We start from the raw sequence: 24,164 nt of genomic DNA on the forward strand, positions 1-24,164 counted from the left end.
CTTCAATGGGCAGTGGTAAGATAGCTCATATGTGGGAGTTCAAACATCCCAGTTACTGGGGACAGATAAATGTGATAGGCCATTAATTTATGTCCAGCTCTTTAATGGTTAAAGCATAATTATTTGTACCTTGTTGTTACAGGAGCAAGATTTATGAGGGGATCAGCAATCGTTTATAAGCAAGATGGATTTGGGAGTAGGGATGTAATTGTGTAGTCAATTAACCAATTAACAAAAGCTTATAGGTTAATTCGATAGACTACGCACATTTTCCCCCTCCCCCACTAGTAAATATTTTAGCAGGCTGGCCAGCAGCCTGGCTCAGGCTGGGTCCAGGACCTATCCCCCACCGTGGCTCTGCATTTACAGTGTATTAGGAGCCAGGTGGGCAGACAACCCAGCTTAGTTCCAGCTTGTGCCAGATCTGGGAGCTCAGTCCTCCTCCCTGGACAGGAACTGCTGCCACCCTGCGCTGCTGCCTCTGTATCAGAGGCAGCAGTGCAGGGTGACAGGCAGCTGGTCCATGAGGGGAGCTGGTTTTTAAACTGGCTCCCCTTGCATACCAGCTCCTGCCTGGATCCCTGCGCTGCTGCCTCTGATACAAAGGTAGCAGCACGGAGTGGCAGGGGGCTCCTCAGGAGTGGGGCTGGATTGCACTGGCAGCTAGTCAATTAACCGATATTTAACATCCCTATTCGGGAGTAGCTCCCATCTGCGTTCTGCAGTGTAAACTGAAAGCCTCTAGGTGGTGCTAAAGGGAGTCTTAAAGTGATACTTGCTACATCACTGAGCACAAGGAAGTGCAAGCAGCAGGCATCCAGAGCGATCCTTAAGGATCTATGTGGCTCTGTGCCCAATGGCAGCCTGGGGAAAGGGGGATGGTGAATTTTTCAGAGATGCGATTTTATGATTTTCAGCAACACACGAATGAAATGTTTTAAAGCAAATTTTAAACTCAAATCCTGTCGACTAACACAGTCAATTCAGAAACTGACACTACAGACCTGGGGTTGGAAAATGTCTGTTAAGTGGCTTCTTTGCCCTTGAATGGCTCTTTCCCAGGTGCCATGTTCTGCTAATAGCTCTGGCATTTGTAAGTTAACTCTCCAGAGGAAGCCAACCCACAGAACAGAGCTAGGAAGAGGCAGGTAGGTGGACATTAGGACCCAGTGGTCCCCAAATTTTAGGGTGCCCTTTGCAGCTGCATACTGTGTCTGGTAAGGATGGCCCTGCAGGCCGCTACCTCTCTCCCAACCCAAATGGTTATCTATGCTATTAGAGCGCTAAACAACATTCAATGCTGATCTGCTCTTCTGCTCTGGGAGCCCAGGGTTAGCTTTGCTGACTGCCTTGTGCTCCGCACCGATCCAGGTTCCCGATGGCCTCTCTCTGACAGCAGCCATAGCCTGCTCCCCACTGCATTGCTGCCTCCGCCCAAGGCAGGAACAACCACCACTTGGCTCTAAATGTCTCTCAGCACACCGCCTGGAGACAAAGCATTTTATGGACATTCACACAGCAATGAACACTCCGAGGGCACAACTCAGCTCTGCATTTTAAGTCTGAGTCAAACTGTGGCCCTTTGTTCAACAGATTCACTGAGATGTATGAATCTGAGCTGATGTGTGAAATCCCACAAATTTCTGCAGTACACGCATGAACAGAAACCATCTCCTAGAAAACACACAAGTCGGTCTGACTATTAATGTATGAACCGTACATTCCATGAACTGTGTTTGTGCATTGATAGATAGGAATAAGAATGGAAATACATATCCATCCACCTCCATACGCCCCCATAGTTATCTATCTATCTATCTATCTATCAATCACAGTTATCAGAAATAAACAAAGCATACCCAGGGGAGGGATTCTGTGTTGGTATATGCTTTTTGGTAAAGAAGAATTGACACATTGTATTGGGGATAAATGTCTCCAGCACAGGGAAAACATGTATGCTCTATTGAGGACATTTATCCCTAGTACAGCGTGGCAATTCTTTGTTACCAAAAAGCCTATACCAATGCAGAATCCCTCCTCTGGTATGCTGTGTTTATTTCTGATAACTGTGATAGATAGCTAGATAGCTAGATACCTATGGAGGCGTATGGGGGTGTATGGATAGATATGGAGGTGTATGGATATGTATTTCCAATCTTATTCCTGTCTATCAAACATTTATTTTCATTCACTACCTAAGGTAAGTTGTTGGATTTGGGTTTTGTTTATAAAACTTGCTGTTTAACTTCATGCGAATTGTAGTTCTGACACTAGTTGGCTGAATGTTCTGGAGTTTTCCTCCTACAGATGAAAATATGTTTCACTATAGCCTCAGAACAAAGAACAGAACTCACCCAATGCTCTTAACATTCATTTAGTTAATTAGAATCATAGTCACTGAATCATAGAACTGGAAGGGACCCCAAGAGGTCATCGAGTCCAGTCTCCTGCCCTCATGGCAGGACCCAGTACCGTAGACCATCCCTGGTAGATGTCTGTCTAACCTGCTCTTAAATATCTCCAGTGATGGAGATTCCACCACCTCGTTAGGCAATTTATTCCAGTGTTTAACCACCCGGATGGGAAGTTTTTCCTCATGTCCAACCTAAACCTCCCTTGTTGCAGTTTAAGCCCATTGCTTCTTGTCCTATCATCAGAGGCCAAGGAGAACAATTTTTTTCCCTCTGCTTTGGAACACCCTTTTAGGTACTTGAAAACTGCTATCATGTCCTCTCCCTTTCAGTCTTCTCTTTTCTAAACTAAACAAGCCCAATTCTTTCAGTCTTCCCTCATAGCTCATGTTCTCTAGACCTTTAATCATTTCTGTTGCTCTTCTCTGGATCGTCTCCAATTTCTCCACATCTTTCTTGAAACGTGGTGCCCAGAACTGGACTCAATACTCCAATTGGGGCTTAATCAGTGGTTAATGCATCCCAGAATCATGTTTGCTTTTTTTGCAACAGCGTCACACTGTTGACTCATGTCCCTTTCTGCAGTACTGCTTCCTAGACAGTCGCTTGAAACTAATTGTGTGAAACTAATTGTTCCTTCCTAAGTAGAGTACTTTGCATTTGTCCTTATTAAACTTCATCCTGTTTACCTAAGACCATTTCTCCAGTTTATCCAGATCAGTTTGAATTTTGACCCTGTCCTCCAAAGCACTTGCAATCCCTCCCAGCTTGGTATAATCTGCAAACTTAATAATTGTACTCTCTATGCCAATATCTAAATCGTACATCTAATTAGACTTGTGTGGTTTTCTTTTTCTCCCCAGCAAGCAAAGCACGAATTGCTGAGTATGTCAGATCTATGCACATTGGATCTTCTTTTTTTACCCATTAACATATTTCTTTGCACTATAAAACACTGTAATTTGTTATTTATGACCACTATAGAATCACATTTTTCAGTTAGTATAAATAAAAATATAGGGCAGCAACAGGAGTTGAGGCAGAGAATTTTGCACAGCAAAGAGTTCAATGAACTACCTTGTACTTTTCTAAGGGTACATCTACACAGCAACATTATTTTGAAATAACTAGTATTATTTCGAAAAAACTTACTCCGCGTCTACACAACAGGTGGTTATTTCTAAATAGTGTCAAAATACTGTCAAGCTGGAGGACTTCTTACTCCAACTCCTGTAACCCTCATTGTATGGAGAATAAGGGAAGTCAAAGGAAGAGTGCTCTATTTCAAAATAAGTGCTGTGTAGATGCTCCCAATTTCAAAATAAGCTATTTCGAAATAAGCTACACAACTGCCGCAGCTCAATTTGCATAGCTTATTTCAAGTTGAGCCCTGCAGTGTCGACACACCCTAAACATCATTCACAAGCTCCTCAAAATTCAACACGCCCCAAAAAAGTATTATTTTAACTGTTTATTCTTGAAAATGTTTGTATGTTAATAACATCCTTTTTACTCTTGGACTGAGATCAAACTAAACATGCCTCTCCTCCAATCCCCACACATCTGTTGCATCCCTAGGGACATTTACCTTATCAGTTAACTTTAAATTAACTCCTGCTATGAGAATCATCTCGGCTATATCTTGTCTCCCATGTTCTGCTGCAATGTGGAGTGGTGGCTGCTGCCTCTGCATGAAAAGAAAGGAGAAGCAAGATGAAATACCTGGGAGGAAATGCTGGCCAGGAATGATGGGAAGAAACACGGCCTGTTATAGTTGTGCCAGGAGACCATGCTAAGTGTGCACAGAGGAGCAGATTTTGCTATCTCTCATGCCCATTCAGTGTCAACGTATCCCTCCCATCAGCAGAAACGGGCCCACGCTGAACTCCGCAAGCCGTTCAGAAAGTATCACCAGTCTGGGCTGGCACTGGCACTAGGAAGTCCTCAGCAGTACGACTTTCAGCCTAAAGAGCGATGAACCTGTCATGTTATATAAAGCATCTTTGGGACTTTTCGAAGGAAGATTTTTAAACCCTTAGAATCAAGTAGAAGAATGCCAAGGAAATGGATAATTTGCTCTAAGCACTGTTGTAACGAGGTTGGCATCTCCTGCGAGTGCCCCCGTTTGGCCAAGCGTGGGGTCCTGCACGGCCTCAGTTTCTTAAAAGCCTTACGGCTACTCAGGCCTCTGGCCGAGTCACACAGCCTTGTGGGAAGTCACAAACCCCTTCTGGGGGTACACTTCTAACCAGGGCCCATCTCAATACCCACTGCAGAGTGTCCCTCTGAATCCAGTCTCTCACTCTGTTTCTCTATTCAGTAGGGGTACGTCTACACTACAGCGCTAGTTCGAACTAACTTAGTTCGAATTAGTTAATTCGAACTAAGCTAATTCGAACTAACACGTCTAGAACTAAAAACTAGTTCGAATTAGCGTTTTGCTAATTCGAACTAGCAAGTCCACATTGAGTGGACTCTGAACAGGGCTTAAGGATGGCCGGAAGCAGTGCCGGCAGGGCATCAGAGGAGGACTTAGAGCGTGGAGATGCTGTCTCAGGCTAGCCGAGGGCTGCGCTTAAAGGGTCCCGACCCCCACCCCGGACAGACAGTTCTAAGGGGTGCCCCGCTTGCAAAGCAGTCCTGGCTTGGATTGCCCGGAGTACCCACACTGGGCACATCACACCACTTGGCCATCAGCCCGGCTGCACTTGCCGCAGGCTGCCATCTGGGGAGAGGGGGTAATCGGGGGGCTGCAGGAGAGCTTCCACCCCCAGAAGCCCGCAGAGCCAGCCCAGTCCTCCCCATCGGGGGCTCGTACCCCATTCCTCCCTCACCTCCTTCCACTTACCCTTCCCTAGCCCCCCTTCTTATTGATGTACAAAATAAAGATAACGTTTCTTCCAACATTGACTCTGTCTTTATTGAACAAAACTGGGGGAGACTGGGAAAAGGAGGTGGGAGAGGGGAAGAGAAAGGCTGGGAGAGGGGAGGGCAACTAACATGATCAGGGGTTGGGAACAGGTCCCAGATGAAGAGAGGCTACAGAGACTGGGACTGTTCAGCTTAGAAAAGAGGAGACGGAGCGGGGACAGGATAGAGGTCTCTAAAAGCAGGGGTTGGGTGGAGAGGGTGCATTCAGAAAAGTTCTTCATGAGTTCCCATAAAGAAGGACTAGAGGACACCAAAGGAAAGGAATGGGTAGCAGGCTTGAAACTAGTAAGAGAAAGTTGTTCTTCAGAAAGCAAATAGTTAACCTGTGGAACTCCTTGCTGCAGGAGGCTGTGAAGGCTACAACTAGAACAGAGTTTAAAGGGAAGTGAGATCAAGTCATGGAGGTTGGGTCCATGGAGTAGTCTTAGCCAGGGGGTAGGAGTGGTGTCCCTGCCCAAAGTTTGTGGAAGGCTGGAGAGGGATGGCACGAGACAAATGGCTTGGTCACTGTCTTTGGTCCATCCCCTCCAGGGTCCCTAGGGTTGGCCGCTGTCGGCAGACAGGCTACTGGGCTAGATGGACCTTTGGTCTGACCCAGGACGGCCACTGTAAGCTCATGGCTCAGGGTCGGGGGTCTCAGTGGACCACCTTGATTTTCATGCACACCTGCTCCTGGGTGGCCAGGCTGGCAGCTCTCCTGCCCTAGACGGCCACTTTCCTGTGCCTAGTGCGGAGATCGTGGACGATGTCCGCACTAGCCCAGGAAGGTGCCCGCCTCTTGCGGTCCAGGGCAAGCTCCCGGGAGCCGCCAGCCTGGTCCCGGCAAGAGGGGGTGGGCTGGGGGACATCGGGTGGGTGGCTCTGTGCCGTGCCAGGTGCAGGGTCTGCTGGCTGGGTGCTGGCAGGCTTGCACCTGGCACGGGCACCATAGCCAGCCCGTGCCCCTTTAAGGGGTCCGGGGCCGGGAGGGGGGCATAGAGTTTCCCTGGTGTTGGCCAGAGTGGCCACCAGGGAAACCTGGGGAGGGCTAGCCTCCCACTAGTTCGAATTAAGGGGCTACACACCCCTTAATTCGAACTAGCTAGTTCGAACTAGGCTTAATCCTCGTAAAATGAGGTTTACCTAGTTCGAACTAAGCGCTCCACTAGTTCGATTCAAATTCGAACTAGCAGAGCGCTAGTGTAGCGGCTATGAATGTTAGTTCGAACTAACGTCCGTTAGTTCGAACTAACATTGTAGTGTAGACATACCCTAGGAGAGTGGTGCTTCCAAGGCTTCTCCTGGAGACAGTGTCCTAAACAGCTCCCCACTCTGAACTGTCCTTGGTTCTGCCAGCCACCTATCCCTGACCTTCTCCCTTCCAGGTCTGGGCTGTAACTGAGCTGCCTCTAGTCCTGCAGCTTCTTGTATAGTCCCTCCTGGCTCCTGACTGGCTGGCTTCCTCCTAGCCACTCTAGCCTGCTAGGAGGACTTTTCTATGGCCTTTTTGGCCTTAGGGCCTTTAGCTCCCACTACACCTGTCTATAGATGATGACAATCACAGCAACAAAATACCTTGGCCAAAAGGAGCCAGAGCTAATAGTCATTATTTTCTATAGCACCTAAGGCCATGAGTTAATATGGATACCATGGTAGTAATTTTTTTTTTTTCATACTGAAGCATTTTTAGAAAATCCCAGAAAATTTAAAAGAAACCAGACAAAACAATGTGGCAATTCGATGCAGGCTTCAAGCAAGCAAGCAAACATTGAGATCACTGTAAGAGTAGAATGAATCATACCTGAAACTCAGATGCTGGGTTATACAGTTCTTTTACAGTGTGTTATATAGTGTTACAGACTCGTCATTAGTGATACCAGAGTTTTGACTGAGAACCAACCAAATCCATCCTTACTCCCCCATTTTCAGCCTTTCATAACTGTCTCAAAAGCCTTTCATAACTGTCTCTTATCCTTTTGTGCTGAAATTCCTCCTCTTTGGGTACGTCTACACTGCAACGCTATTTTGAGATAACTAGCGCTATTCCAAAATAACTTAGTCCGTGTCTCCACAGCAGGCAGTTATTTCGAAATAGTGTCAAAATACTGTCAAGCTGGAGGACTTCTTACTCGGACTCCTATAACCCTCATTGTACGAGGAGTAAGGGAAGTCGGAGGAAGAGTGCTCTGTTTCAAAATAAGATACGCAATTGACGTTGCTCCACTTGTGTAGTTTACTTCAAGTTAAGCCCTGCTGTGTAGATTCACCCATTGTGTACAGCTCAGCAGTGCGGAGCTGAATCAGCAAATTTTGCGTATCAATCACCCACGGAACTCAACAGGAATCCCACACCTAGAGAGCAGTTCCAGGGTTGGGCCAGGCATGTAGCATGGAAAATGAGAACGGCTCAGCCATTTTCATGTTTCTGGAGCTGTACTTCCATATTTTTCACATTTAAAAGTGTTGTTCCTTCTCCCGCCCCTGCTCGGAACTGATGGATTTCAAACCTGGGTGACAGTGGTTCACAAATCAAAGAAGAATTCCCAGACTTACGTTATCCAGGATGTCCAGGTTGCACTCTGTGTCGATGAGGAGTTTCACGATGGCTGGGAAGTTCTGCAGCACTGCAATGTGCACAGCTGATGCCTTTTGCTGAGGAAAGAAGGTGCGCTATTTACATATGAGGGTGAAACAGGCTGGGGTCTCTAGTTCACACACAGCCTGGAGTACTAGGATCGACTTTCAGGGGTGAAATGTGAGGATCCTGAGGTTGTGGGGCCCCTGGCTCGCTGACACTCACTTCTCAGCACCAACGGAGCTGGGCAAAGCACCATCTTCTTAAAGCTGGAAAGTCAATGACCACAGGATGGCCTATCAGAGTCCCCAGTGCAACTTAAGCCAGGAAGTGAGCCATGGGGGCTGTCGGAGCACCTGTGCAGACTTCCTGCTGCTGCCTCCTCATTGGTCCCTGCTTTTCCCTGCCTCTTGCAATCCTGATCCAGGCCTGGTCCTGACCTTCTCCTCCCTCCTAGTTCCCACCTCTCTCCTGCTCTGTGTCTGATCCTTCCCACTCTCCAGTTCTTGCCCTTTCACCTTGCTCCTGACCATTGGCTAAAAAACCTGGCTCGGCCTTCTGGCTTAACCCTTGTCTTTGGCATTTGATTCCTGGCCCTGATGCTTATCCTCATTTCCGTTCCCTGTCCTGCATGCCTGCTCTGCCCACTAGGCAAGACTGCCTATGCCCCAAGGGCATCTTGGATGGAACACAGTGACGCCTTCTGGAATGTATCTTCCATTCATGCAATTTTTGGCTTAACCTATCAGCTGCAGCCAGGATTCTTCCAGGTTCTACAAGGGAAGGATGCACAGCGAGGCTTAGCCTTGTTCTTGCTGAAGTCAATGGGAACGCGCTAGTGGCTACTGGTGTCGTGTGAATCCAGCCAGCAACTGGACTCTTTTCTTTAAACCAGATCGCTTGACCATGGCTGGTGATCTATGTGCAAGACCATGTCAGAGTCAGCATGGCTTGAGGGGGTAGCAGTTTTCGACCCAATTTGCCTCTCCTCCCACCAGAAGGGACCCCTCCCTATGGAAAGCACTCCAACACTGAGCTCTCAAGGGGCATTGTCAGGCAGGCCCCAGGATCAAAGAAAACGTTCTCCCACACATAAGTATCAACTAGGCTGCACACCCCCATTCAAACACATTATCCTGCTTCTGCCAGTAGCTGTGCGACAGAGAGGAATGGTGTGTTGTGATTAGCCACAATCCGGGCTGACAGCAATACCTACAGTTGTTGCATTGAACTGAGCCCCATATTTTTTGGCCAAGCCTGAACAAAGCTGGAATTTGGCTCTATTTCTTTATCGATGCTTAAAACCATGTAATAGGACTTACGTGATTAACTGCATCTATGTAGACACCTGCATCAATAAGAATCCTGGCCATGTCTTCATAGCCATGGAGAGCTGCATAATGAAGGCAGGTCATCGCTTTCTGAGAGACAGCAACACAGCCGATATTAGTCGTGACCTTTTTTCAAGCCAAAGGGAGTAACTGACAGCAAGACCTCTGCTTGTTCTGATCCTAGCTGCCTTACAGTTCTCCCTGCATTCCTTCCACTAGGGAGCCAACGGAGGAAATCAATGCATACAGTTAGGCCATGTCTCCACTCCGTGGAAGAGTGCTGCTGCCGCAATCGATCTTACAGAGTTTGATTTAGCGAGTCTAGTTAAGACTCACTAAATCAAACTCAGAGGGTGCCTCCACCAGCATCTGGTACTCTTGCTCTTGCCAAGAGTAAGGAGAGCTGACAGGAGCATTTGCTCCCGCTCTGGGGATGCTACCAAGCTCGGCTTAATGTAAGCTGACTCCAGCTATGTATTCTATATAACTGAAGTTGCATACCTTAAGCGGAGCTGCCTAATGTACACCTGACCTCAATATACTAGGATGAGAGATATCGACTGGATAGCTTCACAACCAAAGCCAAAACCACGTTCACATGGGAATGCAACTATTTGATTGAATGGCTTTGATTGCCCACAGCCTTCAATGAAATCAGGAGTTTAGGAGGTACAAGGAATGCAGGACTGACCTGTTTAGTGTCTTCCCTAAGACACCAAATTCAGATGATTTTTTGCCATCTCCCAAATACCCCAATATCCTTAAGAAAACCTTAAAGAGCTTTCTGTGTGTGATTTTTTCCCTCTAATATTCTTATAGGTAGCAGGTTTAAAACAAACAAAAAAAGGGAAGTATTTCTTCACAAACTGCAGTCAACCTGTGGAACTCTTTGCCAGAGGATGTTGTGTAGACCAGGACTTTAAGAGAGTTCAAAAAGAGCTAGATATATTCATGGAGGTTAGGTCCATCAATGGCTATTAGTCAGGATGGGTAGGAATGGGGTCTCTAGCCTCTGTGGCTGTGTCTAGACTGGCCAGTTTTTCCGGAAAATCAGCCGCTTTTCCGGAAAAACTTGCCAGCTGCCTACACTGGCCGCTTGAATTTCCACAAAAGCACTGACTTCCTACTGTAAGAAATCAGTGCTTTTTGCGGAAATACTATGCTGCTCTCGTTCGGGCAAAAGTCCCTTTTGCGCAAAACTTTTGTGCAAAAGGGCCAGTGTAGACAGCTCAGATTTGTTTTGCACAAAATAGCCCCGATCGCGAAAATGGCCATCGGGGCTTTTTTGCGCAAAAGCGCGTCTAGATTGGTACGGACGCTTTTCCGCAAAAAGTGCTTTTGCGCAAAAGCGTCCGTGCCAATCTAGACGCTTTTTTCCGCAAATGCTTTTAACGGAAAACTTTTCCATTAAAAGCATTTCTGGAAAATCATGCCAGTCTAGACGTAGCCTCTGTGTTTGGTGACGGAATAACAGGCAGCTAAAGCTGGGAGTGACGCTGAGACTTTACTATAAATTCCAGGGTACGTGTAGACAAAATATCCTATCAACTGCCCATGGCTAGGCAAGGGAATCCACCGCCTGTACAATGACCTTCTGGGCAAAGAGGTTTCCATTCAGGTATCTGAGGTCTACCCTTTTGTCTCTCCCCCCGGGTCTCCCCCCGGCATTGATACTTTATGAACAGAAGCAGCATTCCAGAAGGGGAATGGAAATTAGCCTTGTGCGTGCACCGCCGCCTGCCTATGAAAAGCTGGGAGGCAGAGGCCTCTTCACACTGTGCCGGCTCACCTGGGTTTGGGTATTAACGTCACAACCTGCTTCCAAGAGGAGTTTCACGCAGTCATAGTGGCCTTCCTCCGCAGCCATGTGCAGCGCAGTCAGACCTTCCTGGGAACACAACGGAAGAAGCTTGTTTAGGCCACGCAAGCCTCTGATAAAGCCAGCGTCACTCTTCGTTTCATAGGGAACGACAAGCTACAGCTGTGGCACGGGAGAGTCCATTCATCAATGTGGACTTCTTTGGCAGCTTGTCTTTGCAATCACTGATGTGTTAAAATCATAGTACTAAGGCCCAGGGATTCATTCTCCCTCAACTACTGTTAGAAAAAGGAAATGAACACTAGCAATATAGTGACGGCCTCCCTCTGTATTCATTCGAGTGGGAGTTTTGCATGCAGCATGGGACTCTAAGGGTACGTCTACACAGTAGCACGTACCTCGAAATAAGCTATGCAATTTGAGCTACACAAATTGCGTAGCTTATTTTGAAATAGCTTATGTCTACACAGCGCTAATTTTGAAATAAATCGTTATTCCGGCATCTTCCTGAATCCTCATGCAACGAGGTTTACAGGAAGCCAGCATAAGAAGCCTGTTACTTCAAATGTATTTCGAAATAACGGGCTTGCTGTGAAGACGTACAGAATGCTATTTTGGGATAACAGACGTTATCCTGAAATAGTGCCACTGTGTAGACGTACCCTAAATGTTCCGAGCAGTCGTCTCTAATCCACTGTTCTTTAGCCCAGTGGCCCCAGGGCCTACAAGAAAGGGATTTGAACCACATGTACTAACTAGTGCAATTCTACCTAGGCACAAAAGAATGAGTTTGGAAAGGAATCCATGCCTAACCCTGCAATATGCTATCTTTGATTAATTAAGGTCACAAACAAGATATTTCTGTGCATCAACAAAAATACACTTAAAGCAATAAAACAATTAAAGCATATACTCCAGAGGGGGAGGAGTATGCAGCTGGGTAAACACAATATCAATTTTTACAGAGGAGCCAACTTTATGCATTTCACAAATAGGTAAACTGAGGCCCAGGGAGAAAAATAATTTTCCTGGAATCACACAGTCAGTCAGTGGCTCAGCTGGGAAACCAGCTATTCTGTCTCCCATTCCTCTCTACTAATTGCTGTACCAAACTCCCCCCTTAGGGAAACAACTATGAAACATCCAAAGGAAATTAATCTATTTTCATTGTCACTGTCAGTGAGAAGGACAGATGTTCAGGAAGGGAATCATACAGAAGACACAATGAGACTGATAGATGTAACAGATAAAATTGTTTTCCTTTTCCTTCACATATCATCTTACCAGGATCTTAATTTACTCTGCAAAGAGAGTGTTAAATAGGATATAAGAAGAACTCTGATAAACTGAATTAACAGTTTGCTATGCAATTGCTAAGGACTTTACTATTTGTATCCAGGGTTTTAATTATGTTTGGATCTTCTGATTTTAAGTTTTAAACAACAAAATAACCCCAATGCTGATTTCTTTTTCTTTTTTTGTTTCTGTTTATCCAATAAACAGAAATGCTTCCACATATCTAAGGGCTTGTGTCCTTGGAGCAGTAACGCAGCCTATGAAAGCATGATTTCTAAAGTATGCTAATGTGTTGCACATGAATTGGTCCCTGCAGATCCTGCTGGTGTGCACTAAAGGTTCCCCAGTGTGCTTTGACACTGTGTTGTTTGAAGCACTGCTATGTTAAAGGGCACTATTGAACATTATAAAGAGATTGCTGATGACAGAATCTACTCCTGTAATGAGCGATGGGTAAACTATCCATTACTCATTACTTTCTATACAAAGAGAAATTCCTGAATCACCCAATTTTTTTATATCTACCCAAAACTCAGAATTCGCTAAGAATATAATGAAATGAATAAACCTCAATACTCCAAAAGCCTTTACCCGGTTTCAATCACAGACACTTCAGCGTTCAGATGTACAGATCACAAACAAAAAGGTGATTTGTTCCGTGGCTGAGTCAACATTGTTTCAGCAAGATTTATTTTACAACAAAATTCATTAGTTGTTTAGGTATCTGACTGTGCAGGGCTGAGAAGATAATCAAATGATAAATCTGTATTACACTGAGGGATTTTGGTCTTGGCCAAAGGGAATTTTGTGTGTCACCCATATTCTGTACACATGCCAGGCATTTTAGATGAGTGCAGCTACCTTATATTTTACAGAGTTTGTCTGTTTGTCTGATTGATCAAGAACTCCTTCTAAACGGTAAGAGCTCAATCAGAAAAAGAGACAGAATCATCAAATCAAACTCAGTCCTCAAAATTGACATAACTAAGCAAATGTTGAAAGAGACTGAACCAAGATGAGCCAGAAAAATAGGATGACCGTGGAATAGGATTGCATCTCAATAAACCTTACAGAAAAGAGATAAAACAGAGAAATCTGGAGTAGTGTTCTTTTGAAATACTTTAATTATTTTATTAATATGAATGTCTTTTTCCTGAATTTTTGAAAAATACAATCATTTAAATAAAGCAGGTACATTGAGTTAAGGACCCAAGCAATGCTGGGTAAACGTGCTAATTTCAAATAAAACCAGCTAGCTACAAAAACTTGATCTAGACACATTCCTCATCAGTCCCGACTAGTAGGGTTAGCTAAACCAGCTGGTGTGGGAGACCATCTCTAAGGGTGTGTCGATATAGTATCCTTATCTTGAAATAAGCTATGCAATTTGCGCTATGCAAATTGCGTAGCTTATATCAAGGTAATTTCAAAATAAAGCACTATTCCGAAATGTCCCTTAACCCTCATGCAATGAAGTTTACAGGGATGTTGGAATAGCAAGCCCGTTACATTTCTATATAACGGGCTTGCTCTTAAGATGCAGAATATCTCTTTCGGGATATCAGAGATATCCTGAAATAGCTCCAAAGTGCAGACGTAACCGAAGAGAGGAAGGGAGGTTCTGGTCTGGTTTGTTTTGCACTCACCATGTTTTTTTCTTCTAGGTCCAGTCCAGCTTCTATAATCCTCTGTAGCACCGTGGGATGCCCATTTTTAGCAGCTAAATGGAGGGCTGTGTTTTTTTCCTGCAAACAAACATTGCTTTGTGTGCAAATAAACCACGTGATCAAGTATCCAGACAAAGCAATTCTGTGCAAACCAACATGCAGGGTGATTTAATCTGACAGGAAATCCCTCCGTCTTTCTCTTATGTAACAATCATCCCTGAAGAAAAGAAAGATCAAATTCTGAAGAAGCTGCTTTAGTGCATCAAAGGGAGGTTTAGGAGACTCTTAATATATTGAGATATTAATAATAATAATAATTATTATTACTGTTATGGAACATATACATCAGTCCCCCATTGATGTAGGATCTTGTTATCACTGCGGCGTCAGTAATGCCTCAGATTTCAGACTACAGAGCTATGGCACACTGGTCTCAGTGGACCTTCTCTGAACGGGACAAATGTCTTCTGTCTTCTTTATCTATCTAGCATGGGTGGTGGGTGAAGGTAGGGCTGGGGGAGGCAAGTCCTACACCCAGCCCTACCCCCGCTGCCAAGGCCCCACCTCTCTACAGGAGCCAGTCCTCCCCGCCCCATGGGGAAGTGGGGCAGTGAAAAGCCCAGCATCCCTGGTCCTGGAACATGGGGAAGATGGGCAATGTATGGCCCCTGCCTCCCTGGTCCCTGTACCAAGAGAGGTGGGGAGACACACGGCCCCAGCCTCCTCGCCCCAGAGCACAGGGAGGGCAGAGGGCACGTGGCTCCAGCCTCCCTGGCCCCAGAGCACACTCCACCCCCAGTACACCTACAACAGCCGCTCTGGGGGCAGAGCATGGGTGGGGCCAGGATGGTGGTTTGGGGAGGCAGTGCCTTCCCCTGCCTGTGATACCCACCGCCCCTTCTGTCTAGTTTCTGAGACATCTCCCATCACCATAATGTTCAGCAGATCACAGGGGCTACGGCTACACTACACGGTTTTTGCGCAAAAACCTGCGGTGCGTCCACACCGCAAGCACGTTTTTGTGCAAGTTTATTTATAGTAAATGAAAAGAACAAAGGGGTTTTATTCCTCTTTCTACGAGGAATAACCCCTTTCTGTGCAAGAGTTCTTGTGCAAAAAGGGGTGTGTGGACGGGCAACAGAGGGTTTTTGTGCAAAAAGAGCCAATCGAAAAAAGCACAGGTGCTCTGGTGGCTATTCTGGGAATAGCAATCAGAGCTTTCTTGCGAGAGCGCGTCCATGCAGTGTGGACACTCTCTTGCGCAAACGCGCATCGCTTTTGTGATGCGCTTTGCAGTGTGGACGTGCTCTTGCGCAAGAAGTTTTTGTGGAAGATCTCGTCCACAAAAAGCTTCTTGCGCAAGAAGCCTGCAGTGTAGACGTAGCCAGGGTGAAGGAATGAAGATGACTGCACATATGATCCTTTTTTCTGTCATTACTCTCAGGCTATGTCTAGACTGCAAGCCTCTTTCGAAAGAGAGCGTCTAGACTGCACGTTGAACTTTCGAAAAAGCGGCTTGCTTTTTCGAAAGAAAGCATCCAGTGAGTCTGGATGCTCTCTTTCGAAGAAGCCCTATTTACATTGAAGAACGCCTTCTTTCGAAAGAGGAACTTTCGAAAGAAGGCGTTCTTCCTCGTGAAATGAGGTTTACCGCCATCGAAAGAAAAGCCGCATTCTTTCGATTTAATTTCGAAAGAACGCGGCTTGAGTCTGGACGCAGGGGAAGTTTTTTCGGAAAAAGGCTACTTTTCCCGAAAAAACCCCTGAGTCTGGACACAGCCTCAGTCTGAGCCAACTACAGAAATCCCTCTGTGTCCTCCCACACAGCAGCCTACCATCCACCTGCCAACAGCAAATGGGAAGGGTTTTTTTTATCTGGCAGATTCCGGTTGCAACATTTCATCATAATGTATTTGAAAGGTATAACATCCAGAAAGCAAGGGAAAGAATCTCACCTCTGTCTTTGCCCCACTACGTCACTGGGGTGAGGTACTTGGGTTGTTAGCTGGGGAAATTTTCTCTGGCTCAGCCATCTGATTTCCTGTGCTGGATTTCAGCCAGCCACCCTGCTCCGTGTCCCACTAACCATCCCTCAAGCTCTCTAGTCTCTTGGTACATTTCCCTGGCCCTGTTCTATGGCTTTTGCTTTCCATACCTTGTCTTTAACACTGTGACTACAACCTGACCCAATCAGGAACTCCACCACTTCTAACCTCCCATGCTCTGCAGCCAGATGAAATGCCGTCCTGTCCATCTTTAGATAAAAGGAAAAAAAGAAAAAAAGAAATGTGGTAAAGTGAGAAAGCACAAACACCACAATTTTTGCTAACGGCTCCCAAATAATGTCTCTGTTAATGCCCACATCTTGGCAGGCTAATTCTATTTCAACTCCCAGTTATTAGCGCTGGGTACTTTAAAAGTAAGAATATAAATTGCCAGTGGCAAAATGTTTTTGTTTCATATTTGGAGGCAACCCTATAAAAACAAGCTAATTTGAACCACTCCCAGGTATTATCAGTCAGGTGCACAATAAAAGGGCAAGCGAATCTCAATATTTATTTCACAGGAAGAGGGAAAAGCAAAAGGTGCATTACAAGGAAACGAAAGTTTAAAAAACCAAAAGGGAAAATGATCTGCATTGCCAATTACCTGGTGAGTCATTTATCTGAATAAAAGTCTCAGGGAAAGGTAATTTGCCTGTTTGGCCCACTTTTTTCCAAGCAGTAAAGAGAATGGACCAATGCAGGAACTGGGGTGTCCAGGGGAGAAAGGGCTGCTATTGACAGCAGCGAGGGCTGAACACATGTGTTTTCTTTCCTAACAGATTGAAATTGAAAAAAGGCTGCTCTGCGGGAACAGAACGGCAGCAATCCATCAGGAAAACACCGGTGGGAGATACAATAATAAGAAAAGGACACTTATTACCCATGCCCCACTGCATCACATGTGTTAGAGGAGCAGTCTTCAACCAGTGGAACCTGGGTTGAAATGGCAGAGCCGATCAGAGCCGGGCACTGACATCGGGTCTCCTCAATCACACTCCAGTGCCCTTTGGGCCACGCCACGTGGCTTCCCTCATCCACGCTGACTAGCTCCTCACTCCATGAGGGGTGTCACTGCTTTCATACGAGTGTCGGCAGAGTGAGGTGCTCTTCCACGTGAATAAAGGCATCAGGATCTGGGTGGAACTGAGGAGTCAGCCCTGCTACGTTCTTCGTCAAGCCACAACCCCGATTTGCCCTCTGGGAGCCTCTGAGTGTAAGATCTGGCCCAGGGGGCTTGGTCCTGCTCCTGTTGAGGTCCATGGGAACATTCCCCAATAATGTCAGCGGAGCAAGGTCAGGCCGTACGAAACCGACAGTGGTCCAGCGTCTTCCTACCTTGTCCGTCTTATCCACCTGCATGTCCTCCAGGTCGTCCAGGATGAACTCCATCACCGGGACGTGCCCCCGCTGCGCTGCGCAGTGCAGCAGGTTCCTGCCGTTCTGCAGAGGGAGGGAATCAGACTGGCTCACTCCATCAGCAGCGGGACTGCCTGCGGTTTGTTCTTTAACAGCTTGTTCCTATGAGAAAACCCACCTGGCACCACCCAGCAGCTAAGTCAGCTTGTGCTGCAGACAGCTGCTCCCAGCGCTGGAGATGTCAGGGGCGGGGGTTGCGATACAATAGTACTTGGAAGAAATTTAAGTGACAAGTGGAGTGTGGGCAGCTCAGGGCAGGAGGTTAGGAGGGCTCAGGGAGGGGGGCTGGGTGTGGGGGGAGGAGGGGTTCAAGGCAGAGTGCCGGTGTGTGTGGAGGGGTACAGGAGTCAGGGCAGGGATTATGGGGGCTCAGGGCAGACAGGTGCAAGAGTCAGGGCAGGGACATGAGGCTGTGGGGGGCTCAGAGCAGGGGCCTGAGGGTGTGTGTGGGGGGGCTCAGGACAGGAGGATCCCAGAGTCAGGGCAGGGGGCTCAGGGCAGAGGGTGGGTGTGTGGGGGGTGTGGGGAGGGCTCAGGGCGGGGGATGGGGATGGGTGGGGTGCAGGAGTCAGGACAGGAGCTTGCGAGTGTGGGGGCTTAGGGTGGGGGGCTGAGTTTGGGGGGTGCCAGAATCAGGGTTGGGGGGAGGAGGAGCTCAAGGCAGAGAGTTGGTATGTGCAAAGGGGTGCAGGACTCAGGGGAAGCAGTCATGGGGGGCTCAAGGCAGACAGCTGCAAGAGTCAGGGCAGGGGCCTGAGGGTGTGGGGGGCTCAGGATAGGGGGGTGCAGGAGTCAGGGCAGGGCCTGGGGATCTGGGGGGCTCAGGGCAGGGGGGTGCAGGAGTCAGGACAGGGCCTGGGGGCACTCAAGGCAGGGGGTAGATGTGTGGGGATGCGGGGGAGGAGAGCAGAAAGGCTGAGCCCCTTCTCTCAAGATTCATACCAGGATGCTGTTTGCTCTTCCCCTTCCTGTCACTCTCAGGGAGTGAGAGGAATGCGCCTGGCTCCTCTTCCCTCAGCTGCCAGGAGTGAGGAATGCCACAAACTGGGCACTTTCTGCTTGTTCCTGACAGGGACAGGAAGGGGAAGAACAAGCAGAGTCCTGGTAGGAATCTCAGAGCGGGAGAGGCCTTCAACCCCCTGCCCTCCTTAAAGGGCACCGGGCGGGGGGGGGGGGGGGGGGGGGGGAACCCTTGTGCACTCCTGGTGGGGTGGGGCATGACAGCTGGCTCCCTCTTGCCAGAGCAGCGCACCAGGGCGCTCAGCCTTGCTTTCAGCTCTGGTTCTGGCCCACCTGAGGTTGATTTTTAAACACATCTACTGCTGATTGATGAATGCAGTAGAATCTCAGAGTTCTGAACACCACCGTTAGGAACTGACCAGTTGACCACACACTTCATTTGGGACCAGAAGTGCACAAACAGGAAGCAGCAGCAACACCCTCCCCCCAAAAAGCAAACACAGAACAGTGCTGTGTTAAACATAAACTACTAAAAAAAAGGGAGGGAAACAGCTCTTTCCTTCTGCACAGTAAAGGTGTATTAAGTCAACACTCAGTGGTACACTTTTAAAGAACAACTATAAGGTTTTGTTCAGAGTCATGAACAACCTCCATGCCCAAGATGCTTGTAACCCCGAGGTTTCCCAGTCAGACTGTCCATTTCTACAGCACCTTCCATCTTATGCTTTCAAAGTGCCATGCAAACATGAGACAATAAAGCTGAATACAGCTCTGCAGCAAAAATTATTATAGACCTTTTACAGATGAACCTAGATCCAAAGAGATGAAATAATTTACCCAGCCCTAGACAGCTTCAGAGTCAGGAATGGAACGTAGACTGCCATCCTCCCACTCCAACCATTATCACAATAAAATACCCATTGCTGAGAAGAGGGGCTAAGGGACCTTTCCCTGCATTACATAGTCATTGGACTTTACTATATGGCTACGTCTACACTGGCATGATTTTCCGCAAATGCTTTTAACGGAAAAGTTTTCCGTTAAAAGCATTTTCGGAAAAGAGCGTCTAGATTGGCATGGACGCTTTTCCGCAAAAGCACTTTTTGTGGAAAGGCGTCCATGCCAATCTAGACGCGCTTTTGCACAAAAAAGCCCCGATCGCCATTTTCGCCATCAGGGCTTTTTTGCACAAAACAAATCTGAGCTGTCTACACTGGTCCTTTTGCGCAAAAGCTTTTGCACAAAAGGACTTTTGCCCGAACGGGAGCAGCATAGCATTTCCGCAAGAAGCACTGATTTCTTACATGAGATCGTCAGCGTTCTTGCAGAAATTCAAGTGTCCAGTGTAGACAGCTGGCAAGTTTTTCCACAAAAGCAGCTGCTTTTGCGGAAAAACTTGCCAGTCTAGACACAGCTCATGTGTTTGTCTGCATTGGAGTTTACTGCATGGCTAAGTAGCAGTTCGGCAGAACAGGACCTGGGGGTTACAGTGGATGAGAAGCTGGATATGAGTCAACAGTGTGCCCTTGTAGCCAAAAAGGTTAATGGCATATTGGGGTGCATTAGGAGGAGCGTCTAGAGAAGTGATTATTCCCCTTTATTTGGCATTGGTGAGGCCACATCTGGAGTTGTGTGCCCAGTTCTGGGCCCCCCACTATAGAAAGGATGTGGACGCATTGGAGAGGGTCCAGCGGAGGGTGACCAAAATGATTAGGGGGCTGGAGCACATAACCTACAAGGAGAGGCTGAGGGATTTGGGCTTATTTAGTCTGTAGAAGAGAAGAGTGAGGGGGGATTTGATAGCAGCCTTCAACTTCCTGAAGGGAGGTTCCAAAGAGGATGGAGAAAGGCTGTTCTCAGTAGTGACAGATGGCAGAACAAGGAGCAATGGTCTCAAGTTACAGTGGGAGAGGTCTAGGTTGGATATTAGGAAAACTTATTTCCCTAGGAGGATGGTGAAGCACTGGGATGGGTTCCCTAGGGAGGTGGTGGAATCTCCATCCCTAGAGGTTTTTAAGTCTCAGCTTGACAAAGCCCTGGCTGGGTTGATTTAGTTGGGGTTGGTCCTGCTTTGGGCAGGGGGCTGGACTCAATGACCTCCTGAGGTCTCTCCCAGCCCTAGGATTCTATGATCAGAGACTGGGGAAAACATTTAAAATGACCATAAAGAGGCTGTCCCTCAAACTCGCTGTCTTTCACTTGCTGTTTTATTTAGACGCCATAAAAATGCTTCAATTCCTCTGATTTCACTGTGAGTCAGAGGTTTGTGTTCTCTGCTGTGCTGGCTGGTGGACATCTCTCATAAAAATATAACTTCCCAACACGCAGACGGGCCAGTTTCAAAGGTTTCTGACAGATTAGAACAGCTCCAAACTGGGACAGCCACGTCAACGCATTTAGGTTGAATCCCCAAATTTCCTCGCAGCCTGGCAATGAAGCGCCCTCTCCTGAGAGAGGGCAGTCGAACATCAGATGCAGACACTCTCAGGACCAGCGCAGCCACAAGGTGCAAACAGCATCACCGTGAGATGATGTAGCATGAGCTCATTTTATAGCACTCTTCTGGGAAGGGACCTTCCTTCAGCAGGAATTTCACATATACAGATGGCCTGAGTCGGGGTGTTGGGGAATGTGGCGGCAGCAAGAGATAGAGCTCAGAAGTCAGACAGTCATATTACCCTGGGTTTGCTACACCTTTCGACTGTGGGGAGATCTGGACGAGTTTATTTCCCGTGGCAGGGAGGGAAGGCGTGGAACTCAACTCAAGTCCATGCATAAATTCATTATATAATATTACAAAAATGAACTATAAGAGTGAAAGGTCTACGGACTATGGATTTAACCGGGTAACCAGTTAACCAATAAGCTAATGCTTACTGGTTATCAGCACCAGATAAGTTCTTCATAGGGCTGCCAGGAGCTGTGGGAGCCGTGGTGGCATTGGCAACATTGTGGCCCTGGGAGTGTGGCCTCTGAGAGCACTAGTTCCGGTAGATCCGTGGAACTGGGAGCTGTGGCAGCCCCAGGAGCCGTGGCAACCCGCCAGAGGGTGGTGGCTAACCATGCAACCGATAGAAATTCTATCGGTTACACGGTTAATAATTTTTTTTTACATTTTTCCATTCCTACCACGGACGGCAATGGGATCACGTAAAGGGGGAGACGTAACAGTGCTAGAACTGTGAGAGGCTTCAGAAGGCGTGTCAACCACTGTGCTCCGTGCACACGCATTCTGTGGTCAAAAACAGCCCCTGCAACAGCTTCCTTGCTCAGTGTAGACGCCCCGCGAGGTTGGGTTTTCTAGTCATTTCCTCGTTCCTGTTTTCTCATCACGCCCAGGTTATTCCACTGTAATTACACCCAGGAGATTAGTTTGAAATCACCCCTCCACCTGCCCTCTCTCCCTGTCACTTACTGGCAATAACTAGCTGACGTCAGGGCCCATGAGGAAGCTGCCTCACCTTATTGACACAGTTGATCTTGGCACCGGCGTTCACGAGGATCTGCAGAACGCGCAGATGGCCGAACCATGCAGAGAGGAGGAGGGCATTCATCCCGAACTGTGTCAAAGCAAAGAGCCATTGGCCTCCAGTGAGAGCCCTGCCCCACCAAACATGGCAGCGGGGCCTTCTTCAAAATGGCCAAGGAAAATAAATAAAATGCTGCCCATGTTTCCTGGCCCTCACTCCCTGTCTCGTCGCCACGACCTCTGCTCTGGGGCCAGCAACATCAGGGACAGCTAAGCACCTCACACCCGCTGGCAGAAAGTCGTTCCTATCTGCTGGCATGGCTGTTCCCATCTGGAACCGAGTTTGCTCCCTAGCGGACGAGTCCCACAAACCACCAGCTGAGCTGGTCCAGCTGTGTAGCACCCAGAGAGGTGAAGGACTGTATGGAATCAGAATGACTCTCTCACTCCCAGTGCCTAGGGACACAGTCAGAAGGAAGCTGGCATGGCTAAGGCCCCTTCCGCCTCCGGAGCGACTGATCCCCTGCCTTCTACCCGCTCTCCACTGAAATTAGGCCAAATCCCACCCTCCCAACCACTGCTGACAACCTGCAACAGGCTGCAAAGGAGAGTCACACTCATACACTGTCTTCATCATCCACCGGGATTTCGTGTTCCAGCAGCAGCCGCACAGCTTGCTCGTGCCCGGCTCCGGCAGCCCAGTGCAGGGCGGTCCTGTCTGTCTGGAATGGAGGAAAGGGAAAGCTAAGCTGGATACAAGGACAGGGTGAATTCCTAGCACAGCAGAGTCAACGTCAAAACTCCTATGCTCCAACAGGCTAGGATGTTACCTGCCGTGCGTATTCATTGTAGGGATATTAGCAATCATTTGATGGTCCCTGGGGTGCAGGGACAGCAGCCAGTCTCGGTCCCTCTCGCGGGGAGCCCCCTGCCACCTGTATCAGAGGCAGCAGTGTGGGATGGCAGGTGGGAGCCGGTCCACATGGGGAGCCAGTTTAAAAAACAGCTCCCCATACAGACCGGCTCACACGGGGCGGCAGCAGCTTCTGTCCGTGGGGGTCTGGAGCTCTCCGCAGACAGAGGCTGTGCTGGCAGCAGCGGGGGAGGAGTAGGTGGCTCCGTAAAGCTTTTAAGCCGTCTCCCCACAGGCACCAGCTCCTCCCTCCCCCACTTGCTGTCTCTGATACAGGCAGCAAGGGCGGGGGAGAGCAGTGTTTGGGTGGGGAGGATGCATGTTAATCGTTTACACGACTGTACACAGACATCCCTAATTCACTCCCCACAGTGCATGCCCCATACAGTACTGCAATGAAACAGAGGACAAAGGGCTAGAAGACACCCTGGATTTCGCAGGTTCAGGGCCAGAATCTCAATGCAGGCAAAGCTCCTTGCAAGGCAAGGACTGCTGACCAGAAGCCGCCCAGCTAAATCTGAACCCCACCTCCTCCTGCACTGTAGCCCTCTGCCTCAACCCAGAGCCTCCTCTTGTTTTCCAAATACCTCCACTCTACCCCCCAGCCTGCAGCCGCCTCCTGGATTCCACCCCTCATCCCCAGCCCTAGCTCATAGCCCATATCCCTAGCCAGAGCCCTCACCCCCCTGCACCCCAGCCCTCTGCCTCAGGCCTGAGCTCCCCCTCACACTCAGACCCCCTGTTATGTGCCCCAACAGGAAGGTGCGGTGTTGCACGTCAGCTCCACACTGGTGCACATAACCGCTCAAGGGTGGAAAAAATGAGAGGACACCGGTGGGCACATACTGCAAACACACGGGTCGCTGAAAAGCCAGCCCACAAAAGGAATGGTACCACCCAAAGAACAAGGTGCTCTGATTCTGCACTAAGGAGGCCTGAACGGATGGAACAAATCTTTAAGAATGGCCATAGGTCAGAGTTTCTCAGGCACCCAAATGCCACATGGCTCTGCCGATCAATACGGGGGGAGTTCTTAGCGTGTGAGGAGCACAAATCAAAGCCTGTCTTTGTCATGGCAGCCTACTCTGTGGATCATCCCCCTCGGAGACGCTGTTAGCAAACATCCTGAGACTCAATGTAATTTCAGTTATTTCCCCCTCAGAATCACCCTAAACGTTTCCTCTCATTCTGCAGCATTTGCGGCACTCGAATCCTTTCAGGCCATAGGATTTGCTCCTCACATTCAGTGAAAGGGTTAATAGGGACTTGAGAAGCCAATTAACTAGGCTTGGTGCACCCAGAGGATGGGCCAGGCCTAATTAGAGATAAAGCTCAGCTGAGGTGAGGGAGGA

General features: G+C 48.1%; 1 protein-coding gene across 3 annotated transcripts in view; it reads right to left on the minus strand.

The window, feature by feature from the left end:
* Window positions 1-24,164, minus strand: part of ANKDD1A (ankyrin repeat and death domain containing 1A) — a 47,219-nt gene that overhangs the window by 6,876 nt on the left and 16,179 nt on the right. Inside the window, exons 3-11 of one of the 3 annotated variants that reach the window (XM_075896914.1) lie at window positions 22,523-22,621; window positions 21,892-21,990; window positions 17,390-17,494; window positions 16,165-16,263; window positions 13,989-14,087; window positions 11,017-11,115; window positions 9,219-9,317; window positions 7,875-7,973; window positions 4,000-4,098 (exon numbers count right to left, since the gene is read on the minus strand). In XM_075896914.1, coding sequence (XP_075753029.1) covers window positions 4,000-4,098; window positions 7,875-7,973; window positions 9,219-9,317; window positions 11,017-11,115; window positions 13,989-14,087; window positions 16,165-16,263; window positions 17,390-17,494; window positions 21,892-21,990; window positions 22,523-22,621 — 897 coding nt within the window. Of the gene's footprint in view, window positions 1-3,999; window positions 4,099-7,874; window positions 7,974-9,218; window positions 9,318-11,016; window positions 11,116-13,988; window positions 14,088-16,164; window positions 16,264-17,389; window positions 17,495-21,891; window positions 21,991-22,487; window positions 22,622-24,164 lie in introns of those variants that run through there. The other 2 variants (XM_075896915.1, XM_075896916.1) reach the window with 2 other exon arrangements.

This window comes from Pelodiscus sinensis, chromosome 14 (genome assembly GCF_049634645.1).
Source record: "Pelodiscus sinensis isolate JC-2024 chromosome 14, ASM4963464v1, whole genome shotgun sequence".
Classification (NCBI taxonomy): Eukaryota; Metazoa; Chordata; order Testudines; family Trionychidae; genus Pelodiscus; species Pelodiscus sinensis.